This window comes from Thalassophryne amazonica, chromosome 11 (assembly GCF_902500255.1).
Source record: "Thalassophryne amazonica chromosome 11, fThaAma1.1, whole genome shotgun sequence".
Taxonomy (NCBI): domain Eukaryota; kingdom Metazoa; phylum Chordata; class Actinopteri; order Batrachoidiformes; family Batrachoididae; genus Thalassophryne; species Thalassophryne amazonica.
In genome coordinates this window covers 71,139,341-71,159,351 of record NC_047113.1, presented here as the reverse complement: position 1 = coordinate 71,159,351, position 20,011 = coordinate 71,139,341, and the positions used below count along the sequence as shown (strand labels likewise).

The window sequence follows — 20,011 nt, the reverse complement described above, 5'->3', positions numbered from 1 at the left end:
CTGCTCCAAGTACGTGTAACTCCAAATCTTCCCATCAGCAAAGACCCTGGATACCAGGCGGCCTTGACCATCGTATTCCAGTCTCTCAATGGTTGGACCTCTCTGCAGGGCGCTGATCTGTCCCGTGCTACTGCGGCTCACGTTAACTGGCAGCAGCTTACTGCTTGGCACCCAAAGTACTGGATGACCTGCTGTGTCGTATATTATCTTCAAGAGGAACTTGCGGTGGTCATCATAAATCTTCTCAGTCTTCAGTGTGCGGTCATAATCGACAGACAGAATATTCCGTCCGTTCACCTGTGGGAAAGGTTTGGTTAGACTGGGGTACAAATACTAGTATTAGGGGACACCACGCTGGGGAAAAAAAAAAAAAAAAAATTGTTCTGTAATATTTATTTGCTAGGATGAGTGTCTCTGGTGTCACAGAGAAAGATAATGTTAACTATTAAAAACATAATGAAACTCAAATACAGGTTGGTCACTTCTAACATCATGTGGTTGGATGTCACACTCAATATGGTTTAACAAAGATTAAGAGAAAATCTAGAAAGTGGAATTAAGGAATCTTTTGCCTTTGAGTTGCACATTATGAGGCAATACAGAAAGTTCATTTATGTGAGAGCTTAGGCAGCAAAGAGATGGCCAGCCATGACTTTAGCTACCAGCTAGACATTCGTCATCCACTTCATGATGCTCGTAGATTGCAGTTTTGGCTATTTTAGAAAGTAGACATCTTTAGCCAGTTAAAAAATGCTACCGTTAACATCACTTAGTAACACCACAATATTTTATTTTGTTTAACCAACAGACTGCCAGTTACTAAACTGTAACTAAAAATTATTTAGGAATCAGACATTTCTGTTCAGCATCAACTGGCTACTGAGCTAAACTAAAAACTTGTTTATGGCATTACCATTGACTCAGGGTCACCAAAGTGGGCCGGCATGTTGATTTGACACAAGAGAAGTAGAATGGCAGTCTTGATGCAACTCTAGATGTACAATGACAATGAACAGGCTGAGCTCTGAACCCTTGGACTTATCGGGAGTTAAGAGTTCTAACTGTGACACCACAGCTGTGATGGCTATTGAGGCAAAGCAATGGTTTCCAATCTCATTCCTCAGGGACACCAACCTGGAAAATTTTTCTTTCTCCCTGATTAGCTCATTCAGGAGTCCTTATTTCAAGAGCTAACAGTCACTTGACTATGGCAATCAGCTGTGAGTAGAGTAGGATAACCCTATATATAAAACAAATATAAAACGTGCTGGTTATGGGGTTCCCAAGGACCAGGAACCACTGAACTATATTCTGTGCCTCAGTGAACTTAACCCTCTAAGTTCTGCCGGTATTTTCTCAATTTTTCCATACTTTCAGTCCTTCTCCTTTTAAGGTACTTGTTTTCAATATAATGCCCATGTATTGCATATCAAAATCTTCAGAAGAAACTCAACCTTGAGAATACTTGGTACATATTTTTCAAGAACACTGCATGTTGAAATATTCTGGCTCTAAATCTGAAAAAAAAAAATGAAATGAATTCAGGGTTTGAACTAACCATCTTTTTTTGTTTTTGGCAACCCATTCTGTAGCCTAAGCTACAGTTACCACCAAGTCAGCCTTAAAATAAAATAATGACACATTTACTTCTGAATGGTGCCCTCTAGGGATAATGACGTAAATGGACAAATAACTATGACTAGACATCTTGGTCTTCTTCAGGATTACCATCAACAATTTAATAATGACACACAACTGAAATAATGGACACAATCCACATGCACAGATCATCACACGATAGCATTGCGTAAAATGTATTGTTTTCTAATCAGTTGTGTTCAAGTGTTCCTTGTCTTGATAGCTCTTAAAACCTTATTCGCTGAAATTTTCTCTACAGTTGTCACTGAGATTAACACCTCCTTTACGAGGCTCATTAAACCGAGAGACACTCTGGCAAATGTTCAGGTGTACTTAAATCACAACCTCCTGAATTTAGTGGAGAAGAAAATTACTGAGGCAACGTAACCACCCAAGTTAATAAACTACAGCAAATCATAAATCTGAGTGTCAGATTAAAAGACGGGAAAAAGAGAACTGGACTAGAATATTGATAACAGTTTCTGCCAGTCACTACATGTTTATGTGAAGTGTAAAATCACACGGAAAGGAAGATGGAAAAGAAGTAAAGAAATATTATTACAAAGTTTTAAGCATCAGTCGGGCAAATTTAAGACGTTCCATGTACCCAAGTCCCTGAAAATACCCACTTTGAATGTACAAAGTAGAAATGAAATTCAAACGTACCCTCAGCTTTCGTCCAAACACGATCACTTTCCCTCTGGCTTGCTCTTTGCGGAAGCGCCACTCAACCAAGTTTTGCCCACTCTCCCCTGGCAGGCTCATGTTGCGTCTGGCGACAGTTGGGTTGGCAGCGCCGGCCAGGATGTGGGGTTCTGTCTGGTAGTGGGTGTCCATCCCATTGGCATAGGTAATCCTCAGAGAGTTATCAAAGCCCACTTGGTAGCTGCTTCTACACTGGTCTGTTGATGGGGGGAAAAAAGTGGTTCTCGGAACAAAGAAGCGGACTTAAAATAAATGTTACTGAAATTACCAAGAGGTAATTATTGCATGTGCTTAACTCGAGAAGTACTTATTATTTTCAATGAGACAATTTTCATATCAAAAGAACAGGGAAGTGAAAGAACTGGACCATCTGGCTCTACAGATAGCGGAAGCCACTCAGACACAAGGTTGATGTTTCTCCATGACACTCCAAACCCACACACTGAGAGAGTAATCTTTTACACTCTCGCCTGTCACACCCTGTGAGCCGCAATGATACACGACTTAAGCTTACTTAACATTGCCCTGGCGACCTGTGAAACACTGACAAATAACTGCTTACAAAACAGCTGCCCAAATTGGCGAGATGAGGGCGGTGGACTCACCTTGAGCCAGAGTGTAGAAGGCACGAATGCTGGACGTATTTGTGGTGATGCTGATTTCCTCGTCCGTCAGGGAGCTTTCAATGTCAACCGTCAAAGCGCTGTAGATATCCGTGTACAGGTTATTCACCATTCCGGTGGGGAACGTCACGTTCATTAGCCTGCCTTCGCTGTCGTAGCTGTTTGACGAAAAAAAAAAAAACAACAAAATGTTGATATGCATGAGGGCTCACGACGTGACAGTGCATCCAATTACCAGCTCTTTCATACTCACGTAAGGACATCTACCGCAATTAAAATGTCACATTTTCTTTCCTTTTTTTAATGATGTTAAATTAAATCAAATTAATTTTGGAAATTAAACTTCCAGAGCGTGTGTGAAGGGGCGTCTTTATCAAACCAAAGCGCTGTCCAAATATTTTAAATGGGTGAACGACACATCTCATCAGCAATCAGTTTTGTGCGAAACACATCGACTTGGAATGAATTCAATTATTTGGATGACTGATGTGTCATTACAATCTCTCAACTGAATGTGTTTAGTTGTAGAAAGGATATCACTCCTTACATAATGTGACATGACAGTGAATTGCACAAGGGAGGAAAATGTGATCACACAGAAAGTACAGCACCACAAAAAAAAAAGGTTCTGACAGAGTTCGCTGTGTCCCGTGGCTCATTAGAATGAATGAGATTGCTATCTTAGCTCTTCGTTTTGTTCAACATTTAGTTTGTAATTCAGTACATCAACATGCATTGCTAAACAACTCTGTTGTTGCTCCTCCACTGCCAACCACAGCATTTGTTCAAGCTCTATAGATTTCTTCCAAAGTGATGTCCTTTATGGATATTAGAGTTAACAAAAGTCTAACTAGGTTATTTGACAGATCTAAGGCAATTTGCATAATTAGGTTTCAATTAAATCTGCACCCTAAAGCAGTTAGCAGGTAAGTACAGTAGCCATTTATAGAGTAAAGTTGTGCTTTGAGAGCTAGAAAGAAGGCACTCAGGCTTCTTTTTGCACATGGTAAGGATTTCTGACTTTGTACCTCATGGCTCTAAGTTGAAGTTTGGGAATAGGGAAAATGCCTACTGGGTCAGCCGTAAGACCACATGCCCTCATAAAGGCCTAAAATGCCCCAGCTTTAAAAGAAGAAAACCCAAATTTGTTATTCTCACCCCAAAGTTTCTGGTTGAGGTTATTTTTATTTATTTATTTTTTTTGTAGAAATTGTTTTTGTGTATTCACATTAATAAACCAGGGTAGCACGGTGGCTTAGTGGTTACCGCTGCTGCCTCACAGCGAGAAGGTTATGGGATCGATTCCCACCTGTGGCCTTTCTGTGTGGAGTTGGATGTTCTCCCAGTGTTTGTTTGTGTGAGTTCCCGCTGGGTGATCCAGCTTCCACATCCCACATCCAAAAACATGCAGGTTAGGTGGACTGGAAACTTTAAATTGTCCGTAGGTGTGCGTGTGGGTGTGAATGTGTTTGTTTTTCTATCTATGTCGCCCTGTGACAGACTGGTGTCTTGTCCAGGGTGTACCCTGCCTCATGCCATGTCACCCTTAATTGGAGTAAGCAGGTAAAGAGAATGGGTGGTCATTAATAAACAACTAAATGGATGTAAGCCAATCAATTAGACAGGTAAGCTAATGTTGAGATGTTAAGATGATGAGGTCAAAATAAGCATTTGTTTAATCAATACTTCAACTCATGAAGCCTCTTCGTCTGTGGAGATCAACCAAAATATATTTTTTTAATTCCTAAATGTAACGTCCCTTGTATTCAGTGTATTCGCTCACTTGTTTTGCAGGTGCAGACCCGGAAATAAATTGCAACCTGAATCCGACTCACTCTGACATGTGATGTTAAGATTCACACTGGATATTTTTTGTCAGTTTTTTTAAGAAACTTACTCATAGAAAGTTGTCCAGCCAATCTCCGATGTCTTAGTAGCCAGGAGACCATTGTTGCCATGGTAAGTAAGAAGCACCAGCTCCTGTCCCTGAGCTGTAAGAGTTTTCAGTCCGCCGTTGGTTCCCATGGTGAGCCATATCACCTGGTTGTCAGGGGCGACAATACGCACAGGCATGCGGTTTGGGTCTCTACGGATTCGCAGAGTGTTGCCACTGCTGTCGGTAACAGCTGTGATATCGTTCTCTGTGCTGTAGCTGAAAGTGTATTTTAAGTCACCAGTGAGCAGGCTTGCGGTGTACTGGTGCGTGCCATTGTTGTCAAAAACATATAGCTCTTGGGCATCAGGAGATGCCACCTCATATATACTGGCACTGGAAGTCAAAGTAGGCCCATTTACAGAGATTGCCCGGATGCGAATGTTGCCCAGGTCTGCCACGTAGAGTGTACCATCGGGAGCCGCCACCAAAGAAGATGGAGCATTGAGCCTCGCGTCTTTGGCATAGCCATCTCCTGTCTGGTAGCAGTCACAGTTGGCATCATTCTTGCAGTCACAGTCGGAAAGGGATCCAGCCAAATGCATTATCTCCCCATCCACAGAAACCTTCCGGATCCTGCTTAGCTTCCTCTCATCTGTCTCTGCTATGTAGATGGACCCATGGTAGGATATGGCGATGGCAACAGCAGATTCAAGAGGAGTCAACTGCGCTCTTTGACCGCCAGCCAATCCATGCTCTATTCCAGCCAACGGGCAATGAATAGGCCGGCCAGCTGCAATACTCACTTGACCGTTCTCTGTGATGCGCAGCACGATATTATTGTCCAGAACATACAAAGAGTTGTCCATCGGGCTCACTGCAAGGTCTGTGGGCCACTCCAGAATCACCTGCAGCAGTACAGCAAAAGTTTCAATTTATTATCCAAGATCAACATATAATGCTCATATACGTAACTTATTAAACTACACATTCCTTTTTATAGCCACGGTGCTGGTTCATTGAATATTATTGCAATTCAAACATAATCCTATTTCAGCAAAAGTTTGGCATTTGGTTTTGTAGACAATCGCAAGTTTCTGCAAGACTCAGCAACCTTGTAAAAAATGATGTTCTGTAACAATGCTATAATAGAAACACATCACCTTAAAATATTTGCAGCATAGCTTTGTTCTGTGCTCCTCTTATGCAGTTCTATATACAGTAAATGATGTAGGCTATGAGGCTACGATGTTGTCCTCCTTTTAATAACAGCCTTTTTTTTCCTGTAGCTTTGAATGCAAGGTTTTTAATAGCCTATTATCTGGCTTTTGCAGGGAAACAAGATTTTGTTTGATTCAAACTAAATACACCAGTAAAATCTGAGTAAATTATGTTATTTTGTCCAAGAATAAGGGCCAGATTTGTGGAAGGTTTGTGTGCAAACATCATAGCATTTGCAAAAAACTGCATGTTGATTTCCTAACAGACTGCACCGAGGATTGTGTCTTGTCTGAAACTCTGACATTAACTTATTGCACTGTTCCTGCAGCACAGAGGCCTCAGCCTCCTTGTACAAAGAATAAAATCATTCACTGTAAAGGTCGGCAAAATTGTAGAGTTAATGGTTTCCTTTGTGCTTGTTTGTTTCTCAAAAATCTCTGCGTGCATAATAGGTGGACCATAGTTTTGCGCTATTCTGCGCTAAGCACAAAGTACATTTTGGTGTAACTCATGATCATTACCATCATTGGTGTGTCATGCATTGTTCCCTGACATACACAGACACATATATCTGAGTCTATGTAGGACAATGCACAGCTCTCTGTGTGCACAGCTGTCTGTGTGCTGGTGCACGTTCTACCGATAGAATGAAGCATAATTATGAACCAGTTTGCATAACTGCCATGTTTAGAACAGTAAATGTCTTTTTTTTTTTTCCCCAACGCATGAACATGTTCGGTTATGTGTCAAGAGTTCATGCGTAACAAGCTAGATGGCACATAGCTGCAAGCGGTTGGTTAAATTTCATTTCGCCCTTATGGCTATTAACATGTGCAAAATCCTCATTTACATGCTGCTCTCTACGTCACATTACTACGTGCTACCAATTACCCAATTACTCCTTCTAAATCACTTGCAAAACTGCCTCCACCCCAACATGCAAAAGTTTGGATTGCCCAATTTAGCACTTATTTATCTTGGATCTTGGTGAATCAGGTGCTAAAAGTGCCTTGACACTTGCCCAAATTTGATGGTACCACTGGTACACAATCTGCCGTGCCAGAGAGTAAACTTATTGTAAACTGTTGTAAACTGTGTGTGGCTTCATGCAAGTGCGCAAAGAAAATTTTGAAATGTTCAAAATCTCTGGCACACATTAATTATGTGAACTTCACATGAACATTGTGCAAACTATTAAAAGCCATCGAGAGTCACTGCGTCAGTGCAGCGCACCACAGCACAGCTCACCTAAACGATTATGACGAGATGTTAAATCTATCATAAACATAATTTTACAGATACTCATAAGAAGGAATGAACATACAACTGTTTTACCAAGCCATTACAGTATACGAGGTCTGTTAGAAAAGTAACGGACCTTTTTATTTTATGCAAAAAATATATGGATTGGATTCATATGTTTTTACGTCAGGCAAGCTTGAACCTTCGTGTGCATGCGTGAGTTTTTTCACGCCTGTCAGTTGTGTCATTCGCCTGTGGGCAGGCTTTGAGTGAGCACTGGTCCACCCCCCTCGTCGGATTTTTATTGTCAGGGAAATGGCGGAATGATTTGGGCTTTGCTCCATCAGAATTTTTTCAGAAACTGTTAGAGACAGGCAGCTGGAAATGAAAGATGTGCGGACGGGTGCGCGCGTCGGGACGCAGCCGGTGCGGTGCGGCGGCACAGGAAAAACACCTCCGTGTTGATAACCATTTGCAAAAACCAGGCGGCTTTTGATGGCTTTCAGTTGAGTGTGTATCTGAGAAATTGTTTAACAGCTAGACATGTTCCAACTTGTTCTTAAGGCTTCCAACGGAGGTGTTTTTCCTGTGGCGGCGCGCGGCGCGGCTGCGTCCCGACGCGCGGACCTGTCCGCACTTTCTTTCATTACAAAATCTCCTTTAACAGTGGAATGTCCAGATAAACTGCTGATCCCGACCTCTTCTGAAAGTTCTCTGTTCTCTCACGACGTCCTGGGTCAACAGAGGCTTAAATTTGGAAGTTTTCAGCTCGAAACAGGCAGACAGTAGCGGCTCAGGGCGCATCGCGACGTCCCGCTCCGTGGGCAGTCCTTAAAGCGACAGCAACAGTCCATAATCTCTCATCAGCCGTTAAAATTTTCACAGAAAACCAGCTGAATTTCTCGAATGATGTCCACTTCGATGTGCCTCACAGTTTTTGAAAAAATTTTGATCAAGCAAAGCGTCAGTCTCTCAGGAAGTTCTCAGACAAAGAGATTCCGACGGGAGGGGTGGACCACTCCTCACTCAAAGCCAGGCCACATGCGAATGATGTAACCGACAGGCGTGAAAAAACTCTCGCATGCCCACGAGGGTTAAAGCTTGTCTGATGTAATCGCACGTGATTCAAATCCGTATAGTTTTTGAAAAAAATAAAACGGTCCGATACTTTTCTAACAGACCTCGTACATCAAGCGGTTGGTTTGATGTTGGCCAAAGAAATGATAAATTCATTATTTGTTGTCCATAAAATTAACAATGTGCTATCTATCCAAATTTTGACATAGCAGCTGTGAGGTTAGGGTTGTGTGCAAAATATGATACCAAATATGGCAGAAATCCACTGAGCATTTTTTGAGATCAAGGTCCAGACAGACAGACTGCAGCGGTTCATTCAGTGTGGGATACAAACAGGACAAGGTTACTGATGTTGATTCACACTTTTTTATACCTTCGCATCACAGGACAGTGTGTGTGTATCCACTATTCTAATCTGCTATCCCAAATGACAAACTCTCAGTGGAACAGGTGAGGAGGAAAGTGGAACAAATTTGCAGTGACACAATCTTTTAGGTTGTGAGATTACTGCTTATCTTCACGTTGTTTTGATTCCTGCAATCTTCTGCCTACATTTTTCAACTCGCGCTACCGGTGATGCATCACTTTGAAGGATAACTGGTCACAGATACCAGCAAAGAATCGTAATAGAGATTTTGTATCTGTTTTTTTATGAACTGAAACCTGTCCAGATATTAGAATACGGCTATGCTCACTGCAAATCATGCTGCTATTTAAATTCATTTCTCTCTTCTATTCACTTTAGTACAGCATTAAAATCACTCACCGGGTAACTGAGAATTGTAATTTGCTGCATCGATTCACCAATTCCACATTCATGTTCGTCAAATTTGCATCATTATTATAAAGCAATGAAATTGAGACTATGAAATCAAAATACACAATGTTATCCAGATTTAATGACCAGTGCAAACCTCTGCTAATCGATTTTATATATACGGCAGCACAGTCGCTTAGTACAGTAGTTAGCACTGATGCCTCACAGCAAGAAGGTTGTGGAATTACTTCCCACCCTCTCTGTGTGGAGTTTGCATGTTCTCCCCGTGTCTGTGTGGGTTTCCTCCGGACGCTCCTTTTTCCTGCCACAATAAAAAACATGCTTATTTAAGGTTTTAGAGTGTCTCCATCAGGAGTTGGTCCCCGGGCACCGGACTGTGGCTGCCCACTGCTCCTAGTGGTTGGATTGTGTCTAACTGTAATTAGGGTGGGTTAAATGCAGAGGACAAGTTTTGTTGTTTATTTGTGTGTACGATGACAAAAAGGCTCTTCACTTCACTTCATATATTAGCTGATTTAAACCATGTCCCAAAACACACGGCGTTAATAGTTTTCTAGTGATTTCCACACCTACATGCATTTCCAAAAAGAACAGACTTTGCAGAATTATTTCAAACTACATCTCGTATAATACAACTAAACCAAAGCCTTGGACCAACATCGAAGTAGGCTGATGTAAATATATCATGTCGATTATATGTGATACACATAGTTCAAAATTGCTTGGGTTGATGAACGTCTAGAGATGAAGGTATTTTAAATAAACTAACACAATTTGTTAATGATAAACTATTGTAGCTTTCAATGTACATACAAGTGGGTTTATTAAAGTTATTCAGGAAAATATGTTTCATGTCGCCAACATTAATGACCATGTCATTTAGGTCCTGTAGACTTTTTTCAGTAAAATGGTTCTGGGGAGCATGAGCATGGCTAAAACCCTTCAGTTTCTGGGGGGGGGGGGGGGCTCCGTCCCCCAGACCCCCACACCTTTTCAGGCATTTTTCTTTATTTGTCTCTCACATGCCTGGACAGTCGTCACCATCTCATTTTGGTCCTTCAGACTTTATGTTCAGTAAATGCTTTAGGTGGAGGAAGCAGACAGTAGCTGATGTGGAAGCAAACCGGAAGTGACGTTCCGTGAACAGTTATTTTACTTTTATTTTCTTTTTTGCTGCTGCCGAATCAATTCTTCCCACATGCTGTTTTAGATCACATCATGTGACCTTCGCTTCTAGGGGTGCTGCAGGTGGATGAAACGGACACTAACTGATGCGGAAGCAAACTGGAAGTGACGTTCTGTGACCGATTATATTTAAAATTTTTATTTTCTTTTTTTGCCACTGCCGAATAAATTCTCTCACAGTATCAGTATCAAAACAAAGTTTGCCTCCTTGGCCACTCCTCCCTAACCCTCCTTCCTCCACATTGAGCAGAAGGAACACCTGTTCAAGCTTTTTAACAGCTCCCTATATGGGGAAAAAAACCACAGGAAGGGGATTGTAGTCCAACCACATTCTTGGTCAGAGACATTTTCAGCTTCTTGGAAAAATCACTGCTGTTTGCATGCCATCTTCACAGAAATTCAGCTCCCAGGTCAGTTGTGACTGCTGGTGTCTCTATAGACATAACCTTGCAGGGCGGGGCTCACATGTACTCAATGTACATGGACAACCAGACCGGGAACGTAAATGCAGCAGTAAAGCTCAGAGCACAGAGGGAGTTTTGCGTCTTCTCTGCAGAGGACATTGCTAATCCACTAAATATTAACATAGAAAATACTGGGGCACCTTTAATGGAACGCCCAAACAATTTATAGTTAAGGTAAAATTTAAGGCACCAGTATGGTAAGATAATTTGCTAATTACATGCCCACCTCTACCATTTTACCCGGTGCTATTACACAAAAATGATCATGTGACATTGAATTTTAAACCAACACTTGACAGACTATAAACTAAATCACAGAGTGGAGTTGATCCACTTTGTGGCTTTAGTGGAACTGCTGTATTAACCTTGAGCATTTACTTCACACGTTTCTGCTCCACTTGTGATATACTAACTGGTGCTGCAATCAGAGGGCACTGACAGAAGCTTCCTATTGGGTGATCAATTAAGTGTATCCAATTAAATCAAAACACAGTTCTACATATTCCACATAAAACCAAGAGCTTTATAAACTCTGCAAATAAATACTGCACATTATAATTCAACGTAGTAACCCACTGCAACCATTACATCCGTCTGTCAGAAACGTTTCAGTGTTTAAAAGGCTTATTTCTAACAGCACAAATAGCCTTCAAAGACATAACTGTGTCATTAAAACTGTCAAATGCTCCCAAGTTGTGCTTTTCCACAAGGCAATTAATAATAAAACACACCGTCTTTAACACTGCTGCTAGTTAAACTGCAGTGGGCCAATTGTCTAATTTGGCTGCCTCGGGATCATACGGTCGAGCCAAATATCATGACGTATTGGCTCATAGGAAATGACTGCTAATTAGCAAAAAGTGGGAAGCCTAATGCTGTTTTCTTTTTCTGTCATGGTCTTCCCTCTTTCAGGCCAACCTCACAGAACGACAAATTGCTTCCTCCCGTCCTTACAATATCAATCACAGATTGTAGACCTTTGACATAAAGCCCACTTCCCCACTTGAAAATGCCACAATTATTGCAAAGGTTTCTTCCCGCCTCATCTGTGTGAACCATTTTATTCAGATCACCATCTTAGGCAGAAGGGTTGCCATATCATTTTTCTTAAACCACAAAAAATAAAGTATATCACTGAGATCATTAGCAGGTGATGAGATGATAGCAAAAGGAATTCAGCTCCACATGCAGCTTGTCTTGGAGGAAAACTCCTGTATTTTCTGGAGTATAATCTGCAGAGTTTTGACTAGTTTGGGAGGTTTTGCGATTTATACTTCAGTGTGACTTATATAGTGAAAAATTCCACATTCATTATTATTAATAATAATAATAATAATAATAATTAGAATGACTATTTATACAGGACTTTCTGAGGAATCAAAACAATAAACAAAAACTCTTACAATAAAAGAATTACTGCCAATAATAAAAAGTACACTACAACAATGCACAGAAATTACAAATTAAAGAGCTCATAATACTGAAAAAGGTCCATCTTATACACCTGTGCAACTTATATATGGGTTTCTCCTCTTCAAGAGGTATTTTTAACAGTTGCGACTTATACAATGGAAATTCCGGTAGTCTTTATAAGTCAGATTTTGACTGTCATCACCAATACTTTAATTTTTATTTTCTTTTTTTGCTGCTGCCGAATCAATTCTATCACAGCATCAGTATCAAAACAAAGTTTGCCTTCTTGGCCACTCCTCCCTCACCCTCCTTACTCCACATCGAGCAGAAGGAACATCTGTTCAAGTTTTTTAACAGCTCCCTAAATGGGAAAAGGTATGACCAGTTAATTTGTATATAGTGATGCTATAGCACTGCATGGTTGGTGTAAAAACTGTTTCAGCTCCTCGTGGTTGACATCATTCATGGTTAACATGTGACCACATATACTAACACTGACTGTGGTTAGTGAGTTTATGAATCAAATATGCCTCTTCAATGTAATATCTGGTATAAAGGTGTCAAAATCCAACCCCTCATCTGCATTGTGACATCTGAATAATGGATGAAGTAGGGAACTGCCTAGGGGTAAAATACGGTGGGGACCTTGTGTGCCCAGTGGCTGCTATGGTAACCATGAAGGCCCAGCAGGAACCCTGAACACGAGACAGCTAATAGGGCTTAAACAAGAAGTCCTCAACATCAGATCAGGCATAGGAGGTGATGGCTTGTAACCCAACAGCTGTGAAGGCGGATGACGGCTCAGACCCCAATCGTTTGGGATTTCCCAGCAGTCAGAACATGCCAAGGATCTGTCAAGGGCCATGTGTTTGTTGGCATACAACAACATTCCCACATTAAGCAAACCCACACACAGTCATCTAAAGATCGATCCTGGATGTAGATTCCATCTAGGAATCAATCAAGGGACCATCTTCCTCACCAACGAGGAATTGCCCCAATGGGATGTGGTATAAATGGTAGTTTGTTTCCAGTCATTTCCCGAAAACTGTCATCACCACCCAAACTGTGTGGTATCCACTTTTTCTCCATGTTAACCATGTCCCATTTTCAAACTGTCCAATCAAATCAGGGCTGACTAAAATCCACTTCATCTGTAATACTGCCTTTTCTCATAGCTAGAAGCTAATGTTGTTGGACAACGCGTGCCGTTGCCAGGCGCTGCTGAAGAAAAGGTTTTACATGTGGTGAACTCTGCAGAGTGCAGCTTCATTATCATGTGTGGTGCAAGTATCCTCAATTTTTTTTTCTCAAGTGGAACAGAAAACACTAATTTACCTCCAGCCACATCAAAACAAGCCTCCAAACTGAGTAATTATTCATTCCTCCACATCATCTGCCGTGACCTGAGAACTCATCTCTTCAAGAAACCCTTCATGTCTCCACTTCCTGCCTAAAAATCACATCCTCCTCCTCCTCCACATTTCCTTCTGTTGTTTCACAGAAATTGTGGAGCTTGAGACCAAAAAGAAAAGGGAAAAAAAATTTCTCTTTCATTCGCCCCCCCTTTATTGTTTCTCTCCGAGTCTTCTGTGATGTCAGTTCCAGGACCTTCAGCTCATTCTGCTGTTGCGACCGTGCGTGAATTTCGGGTCTGCTCCTCATGAATATATGCAATGCTGCTTGTTTGCAAAAAAAAAAAAAAAAAAGGTTTAATTTCAAATGTAAAAGTATTTGTGATTACTGAATAAAATCCTCAAAGTGTACGAGCTACATAAAATTGAGAACATCCTTCAGGTTGTTATTGTTACATACACTATAAATCCATCTCCACTGTCAGTATATATTGGAATACTTCAAAACTAGAAGCACTCAGAGAGTGCAAACCTCGGCCAAGGCCATGGGGTCACTGACACCATAACATCTACACGCCGTGGAATCGTTGAACCTAAAAAAGTCTAACAATGATGTTTGCACAGTAGTAAAAAAAGTTTCAACTGCTGTGACTGGATAGCATGTATCCTTAGCGTTTGGCATCACAGTTTATTGCAACTTGTACCTTTCCCAGAAGCTACTGTCATCTGAGCACTGATATTGATATTGCATGTGCTTATAGACAAAAACAAATAAGAGACAAAATTCAATTTATTATTCAACTAAACTGCAAATATATGAATTTTTTAATATTTATGAAACACTTCTCTAAACAAGGCCATAGGATCACTGACCCTAAAGAGATTCCCTCCTTGACACAGTGATCTATTTAACAATTCAGTGTTACAACCAAAACTATGATACATACACTTTTCTTTCCTTTATATTTGACATCCTTGACCATGAAAACATACCACTAGAACTTGGAATCACTTTTATGTCTTTATTAGTTCAAAAGTTATTGTATAAAAACGATTTTTCAGTAATGGCAGTTTTCTTCTGGATCTAGCTCCATAACATTTGAAGCTACATCAAATCTGATGACACCTTACTGAATCAGTACAGATTCAGCTACAATTTGGTGTTAGTTGTGCATCTCTAGCTTCATTTGTCACCTCACACTGACATTTTCTATTTTCCCTATATTTTTGCATATTCTGGATCACCGGATCCGGAATCCGGATCTGATCATCACCAAACTTTGTTGTTTGATAGAACATTTGACTATGTTACACCCTAATTTTTTTCAAGCCTTTCTGCCTTGTTTTTGTGGAGTTAGAAACTAGAATGTCAAAATTCCCCCTATCCCGCAATGGTGAAGAATCCTTTAAAAAATTCCTGGATCCGGATCATGATCCGGATCACCACTAAAATTTATTCACTTGTTCCTCTTGTCATTTCCAACCACTCCACAAAATGTCATCAAAATCCGTTCAAAACTTTTTGAGTTATCCTGCTGACAAACGGACAGACAGACAAACAAACAAACGCAACCGAAAACATAACCTCCTTGGCGGAGGTAATAAACTCTGAAAGGAATCTTGCCTAGATCATGTCCCAACTCCTAGTTGCCTCTTATTTTAAAAATCCAGATTACGTAAGGTCTTGGAGTAATAATAAACTTAAGGAAAGCTTAAATCTTGATTCTGTCAGCATTACAGTACAGAGATCGATGACTTGTTGATGCCTTTATGCTATGCGTTACTTTCTTTTAAATTATGATCGTAAATTCTAATTTGATACTGTAAACAGGTTCTATTCTTCCCCGGGGGTAGGTAGTTCATAAATAATAATGCCCCAACTGGTAAAATTGGTTGGTGCCTCTCAAGAGTCCATTCTGGATCCCACCGATTTTTAGCTCTATGGTATAACTGACTCACTGTGCTCATCCATACATCAAGTTTTAGTTCAAATGGCTGCTCCTCAGTTTCTTTTTGGATCTGTATGAATTTTCTACATTGCGAACTAGGCCCACAGGGCCAGAAAGTAATGGAGCCAGAATTTTGAGTTTCCATCATTAATTTCAACAATAAGTGGAAACAATGGAACTCAAGTTAAAACTTCAAATTGCTGCCCATCCAAGGGTTCTTATTGGATCGGTTGGCTATTAAAACTAGGCCCATAGGGGCACAAATCGATGTAACCTGGCATTTAAATTTTTATCCACATTTTTAGGAACTGTCAAAACAAAATTAATTGCAGTAATTGTGATCTTGTGAGCACAATAATGATCCACATGGGTCTATTTTCTTCATAAAAATATGAACTAAACTATCATTATTCTTTTGGTGAATCCAAGAGGAATACATTGAAGCAGTACGAGTCCTAACAAAGATCTACTTTTTAACAGACTGAAAGACATACAGCAGATCTATTGTTTTAACAAATGTAGATCTTCTTAAGTCTCGGTAGAGCTTTTTGGTTAATAGATCCACTCACCTCTGAATATAACTGGAATTATACTTCTGGACACTTTTTTGTGAAACTTGGGTTGGAGTGATACAGGGAGAAGAAAGAACCTGTTACATTTTTCTGTGAATCTGGATCATGGGGTGGAGGAGGGGTTATCCTCGTTACCATGACTACTTGAAAAGATAGACAGGGAAAAAGTAGAACATCGCTTAAGGAGGAAAAAAAAAACAATGCTGAATTTTTTGCAGCCCAGGGGTATTTATAAAACAATGTAAGATGGGGCATTTATCTCCATTTTTCTTGATCTTTTCAGGCCCAGGGGGGCCCCAGTGTCCCTGCTGCTAATTTGAGTGGAGAGAAACGTGAACCCAAAATGGCCACCAAAATGAGTGCCATGATGAAAATTTCTGCAATATTTTTAGCTTTGATTTTAGTGTTGATATCTCGAGTAATTCCCGAGATGTAAGCAACTATTTTGAGGTCAAAACAAGAGCTCAGATGCAAAGCCACCCCCCCCCCCAAACCCCGCCCTTCTTTTGGCACCCAAATCAATTTTGGATCCCTTGCAATATTGGAGGAGTCGCATCAAGAAGATACTACACTTTATCCTCAAAATTATAAATGCCAATGTCCCAGATCAAGGACATTTTGAAGGTCAAAAAGAGAATGTGTGGTGCAAAACTACAGACTATCCTGCTTTATGTATAAACCATAACGAATTTGTATCTTCAGCCATCTGGAGGGGTTGCTTTGAGATTCTGTGATGGAATGACCACCACCCTATAGTTCCCATAATGCAATGCGGCGAGAACAACAACCCCAACAACAAAAACACATATCTTAATTAAAACAATAAATTATAACTAGAGTGCCAGAGGCCCTGTGGGATACCAGTTCAATTAAAGCCCAAGGCAAAATGGCCTCAAAAACAGGCTTATGAAACCTTTTGAAACGATTCATAAAATCAAGATCAATGCAGATCAACGCCCAGTGGTGTCAAAAGTACACACATTTGTTACTTAAGTAGAAGTATAGATACTGCAGTTTAAAAACACTCTGGTAAAAGCTGAAGTATCAACTTGACCTCTTTACTCAAGTAAAAGTGAAAAAGTATGTGCTCCAAAACCTACTTAAAGTATAAAAGTATAAAGTAACCTTAAAAAAAAAAAAAAAAAAAAAAAGGTAGATGCCACTATATGAATTGAAAGCTTAATTTAAAAACTGATTCGTTCTACATGTGGCCCAAGACCCAAAACCCAAAATTACCCCCCAACACCACCTGCACGAAAATGTTTCAATTCTAGAAGCTCTGAAATGCAATCTGGGACTATTCCAGACAATAAACTGCAGTGAGTGCAGCATCCATTTAGTGAGAAAAAAAAAAAAACTTTCCTTATTCAGATTCATTCCAGTAGTATTCTGCTCTTACTAGGATGCAGCAGTTTTCTAGTTTGGCAGATAGTTCTGCAGGAAATCACTGAAGAAATTAACAAACTGAAAATATGGTTTGACCGAAACAAACTGTCATTAAACTTAAATAAAACAGGGATGAAATGGAGGTGTAAGAGTCACTAGGTGTTCACAGGAAACACTTATTTATTTCTGTATGTATGTATGTATGTTCATTGTTAGTTGCTTTTATATTTTATTTTCTGTTGTGTTTCTATTCAGGTTCTTTTTGTCTCTTTCTCTGAAATTGTATATAATAATTATCATTAGATTATTAATATATAAACAAAAATAAATTTAAGAAATATTACAATTTGAAAACAAATGCACCCGAACGTGAAGACAGCTGGAACCGCTTCATGCTAACTTTTAACATTGAAAATGCCATAGATATGCTAACGTGTTAGCGTCGCTCCCATTTTTAAGTTATAAAATACATCTATCAACTGTTTCAGAAGACCATAACAGGTCGGTTTAACATAGAAAAGGTAAATAATACTCACAGAAGTATGCTCTTTAGGGTTTTAGCGGGGGAAAATTAAGCGAAAGAAAGAAAGAATAAACGAAACAATAGGTTGAAGCATTGCTTCAATCTGCAAACCACTGCTTCGACTGATTCAAAATCCATTCCTTTATCTTCATTGATCCATGTTTCTAATATAGCAATTATGTTAATTTTTTTTTTTAATTGACTTAAATATTCTTTAATGTTGTTAAAGTTTGCATACAGACTTCTGCTGTTGAAATGGATTATTGATAATTTGTTATCCGTTTTAATGATCCGATTAAACTGTTCATCTGTATAATAGCAACAACTGTCATTAATATTTGAGAAGAAATTATTGTCCGGGTCTATATCGTGCTCCAAGTCCAGTACATTGTGGTCTGTGTATTTAAATGTTCTCAGTTCTAGTTTTCCATGATCAGCAATCCTGTGAGTTATATCCTTCTTGTCTCCAGATGTAGATGATGTAGTAGATGAATAGGTTCCTCTGGTCTGTGTCATGGTGTTGTGATGTGTTTGTGTCCTCATACCTTATTGGTCGTATTTGTCCAGTTCCTTGATGTTCCTGATTACCATAACCTTTGCTTGTTCTGGTGTTCCGTTCAGTTTGATGAATGTTTTGCAGTTGGATGTCCATGTCTGTTGAATTTTTCCCTGCTTTTTTAAGAGACGAGCTTTCCTGGCAATGTCTGCGTTTCTTTTGGTCAGATGTTCATTGATGAATACGTTTGTTCCTTTGAGTTTCTGTCCCTGTTTTAACAATGCCATTTTATGTTTTCTGTTGACAAACCTCATTATAACTGCTCGCTTGTCTCCATCCTCTCTCCTGGGCAGGGGGTGGCACGCTTCAATGTTATTACAGTCCATTTGAATACCTTTAGATTGCAGGAAGTCAGCCACCTGTTGTTCCACTGAGCTGGCCTCCTGCTCACTGGCCTCCCCTCCGCTGTCTTCTGACACCGCCCGTGCGTAGGATCGAGGTTTAATATGAATTCCTGTAATAATAACGTCGTTCATCCTTGTGTACTGTTCCAACTCTGCAACACGGTTCTCCAGGTGCACCAGACGCTGGTCTTTCTCGGCATTCTGGATCCGGAGAGCCTTCACTTCTTCCACCAGCTCCATAATGGATTTCTGCTGCATTTTAACAACAGAGATTTCCTCAGACAAAAAGTCCAGGGACTTCTTGATATCGTCTCCCTCCTCCGCCGTCAGTGCCTTCTTCGGACCCATGGTCAGATAAATACGCGCTGGCACCTCGGTAAAGCCGCGTCGGTGGATGTGCGCTGGCACCTCGAGCTTCCGGTGGATGTGCGCTGAGGCGTCAGCGCACATCCACCGGCGCTGAAGCCAAGAGTAACGAGGCTGTTTGTTTTAAAAATGTAAGGAATAGAAAGTACAGATACTTGTGTGAAAATGTAATAAGTAGAAGTAGGCAGAAAAATAAGTAATGGAGTAAATTATAGATAACTAAAAGTGTACTTAAGTACAGTAACGAAGTATTTGTACTTCGTTACATGACACCTCTGTCAACGCCACAGGAAAAAATGACTAATATGAAAGCAATTGTCCCAGTTATGACATCGATACACTTCCTACAAATTTTCTTTTGTCATATTTTCAGTGTTGCAGTTAGTTAGTTTGTTCAGTGTGATATAAAACTTCACTGATCAGTTTATTATCTCACATGTACGACTGTGTAAAACAAAGTCACTGGACACATATGTTCATTGAGAGAATGTTCGGAAATCCAAAAAGGCTCCTGTTCGGTGAAAACACTGTTGTAGGTTACCTGCGAAAACTTGACACAAACGAATTGATGTACGAGGTCTGTGAGAAAAGTATTAGACCTTTTTATTTTTTTCAAAAACCATATGGATTTGAATCACGTGTGATTGCATCAGCCAAGCTTGAACCTTCGTGCGCATGCGTGAGTTTTTTCACGCCTGTCGGTTGTGTCATTCACCTGAGAGCAGGCTTTGTGTGAGCAGT

At 40.2% G+C, this 20,011-nt stretch overlaps 1 protein-coding gene across 1 annotated transcript in view; it reads right to left on the bottom strand.

Moving 5' to 3' along the window:
* The window catches only part of si:dkey-237h12.3 (teneurin-3), a 515,809-nt gene that overhangs the window by 19,940 nt on the left and 475,858 nt on the right, over positions 1-20,011 (bottom strand). The window contains 4 exon segments of the mRNA XM_034182118.1: positions 1-297; positions 2,305-2,540; positions 2,949-3,124; positions 4,864-5,747. Coding sequence (XP_034038009.1) covers positions 1-297; positions 2,305-2,540; positions 2,949-3,124; positions 4,864-5,747 — 1,593 coding nt within the window.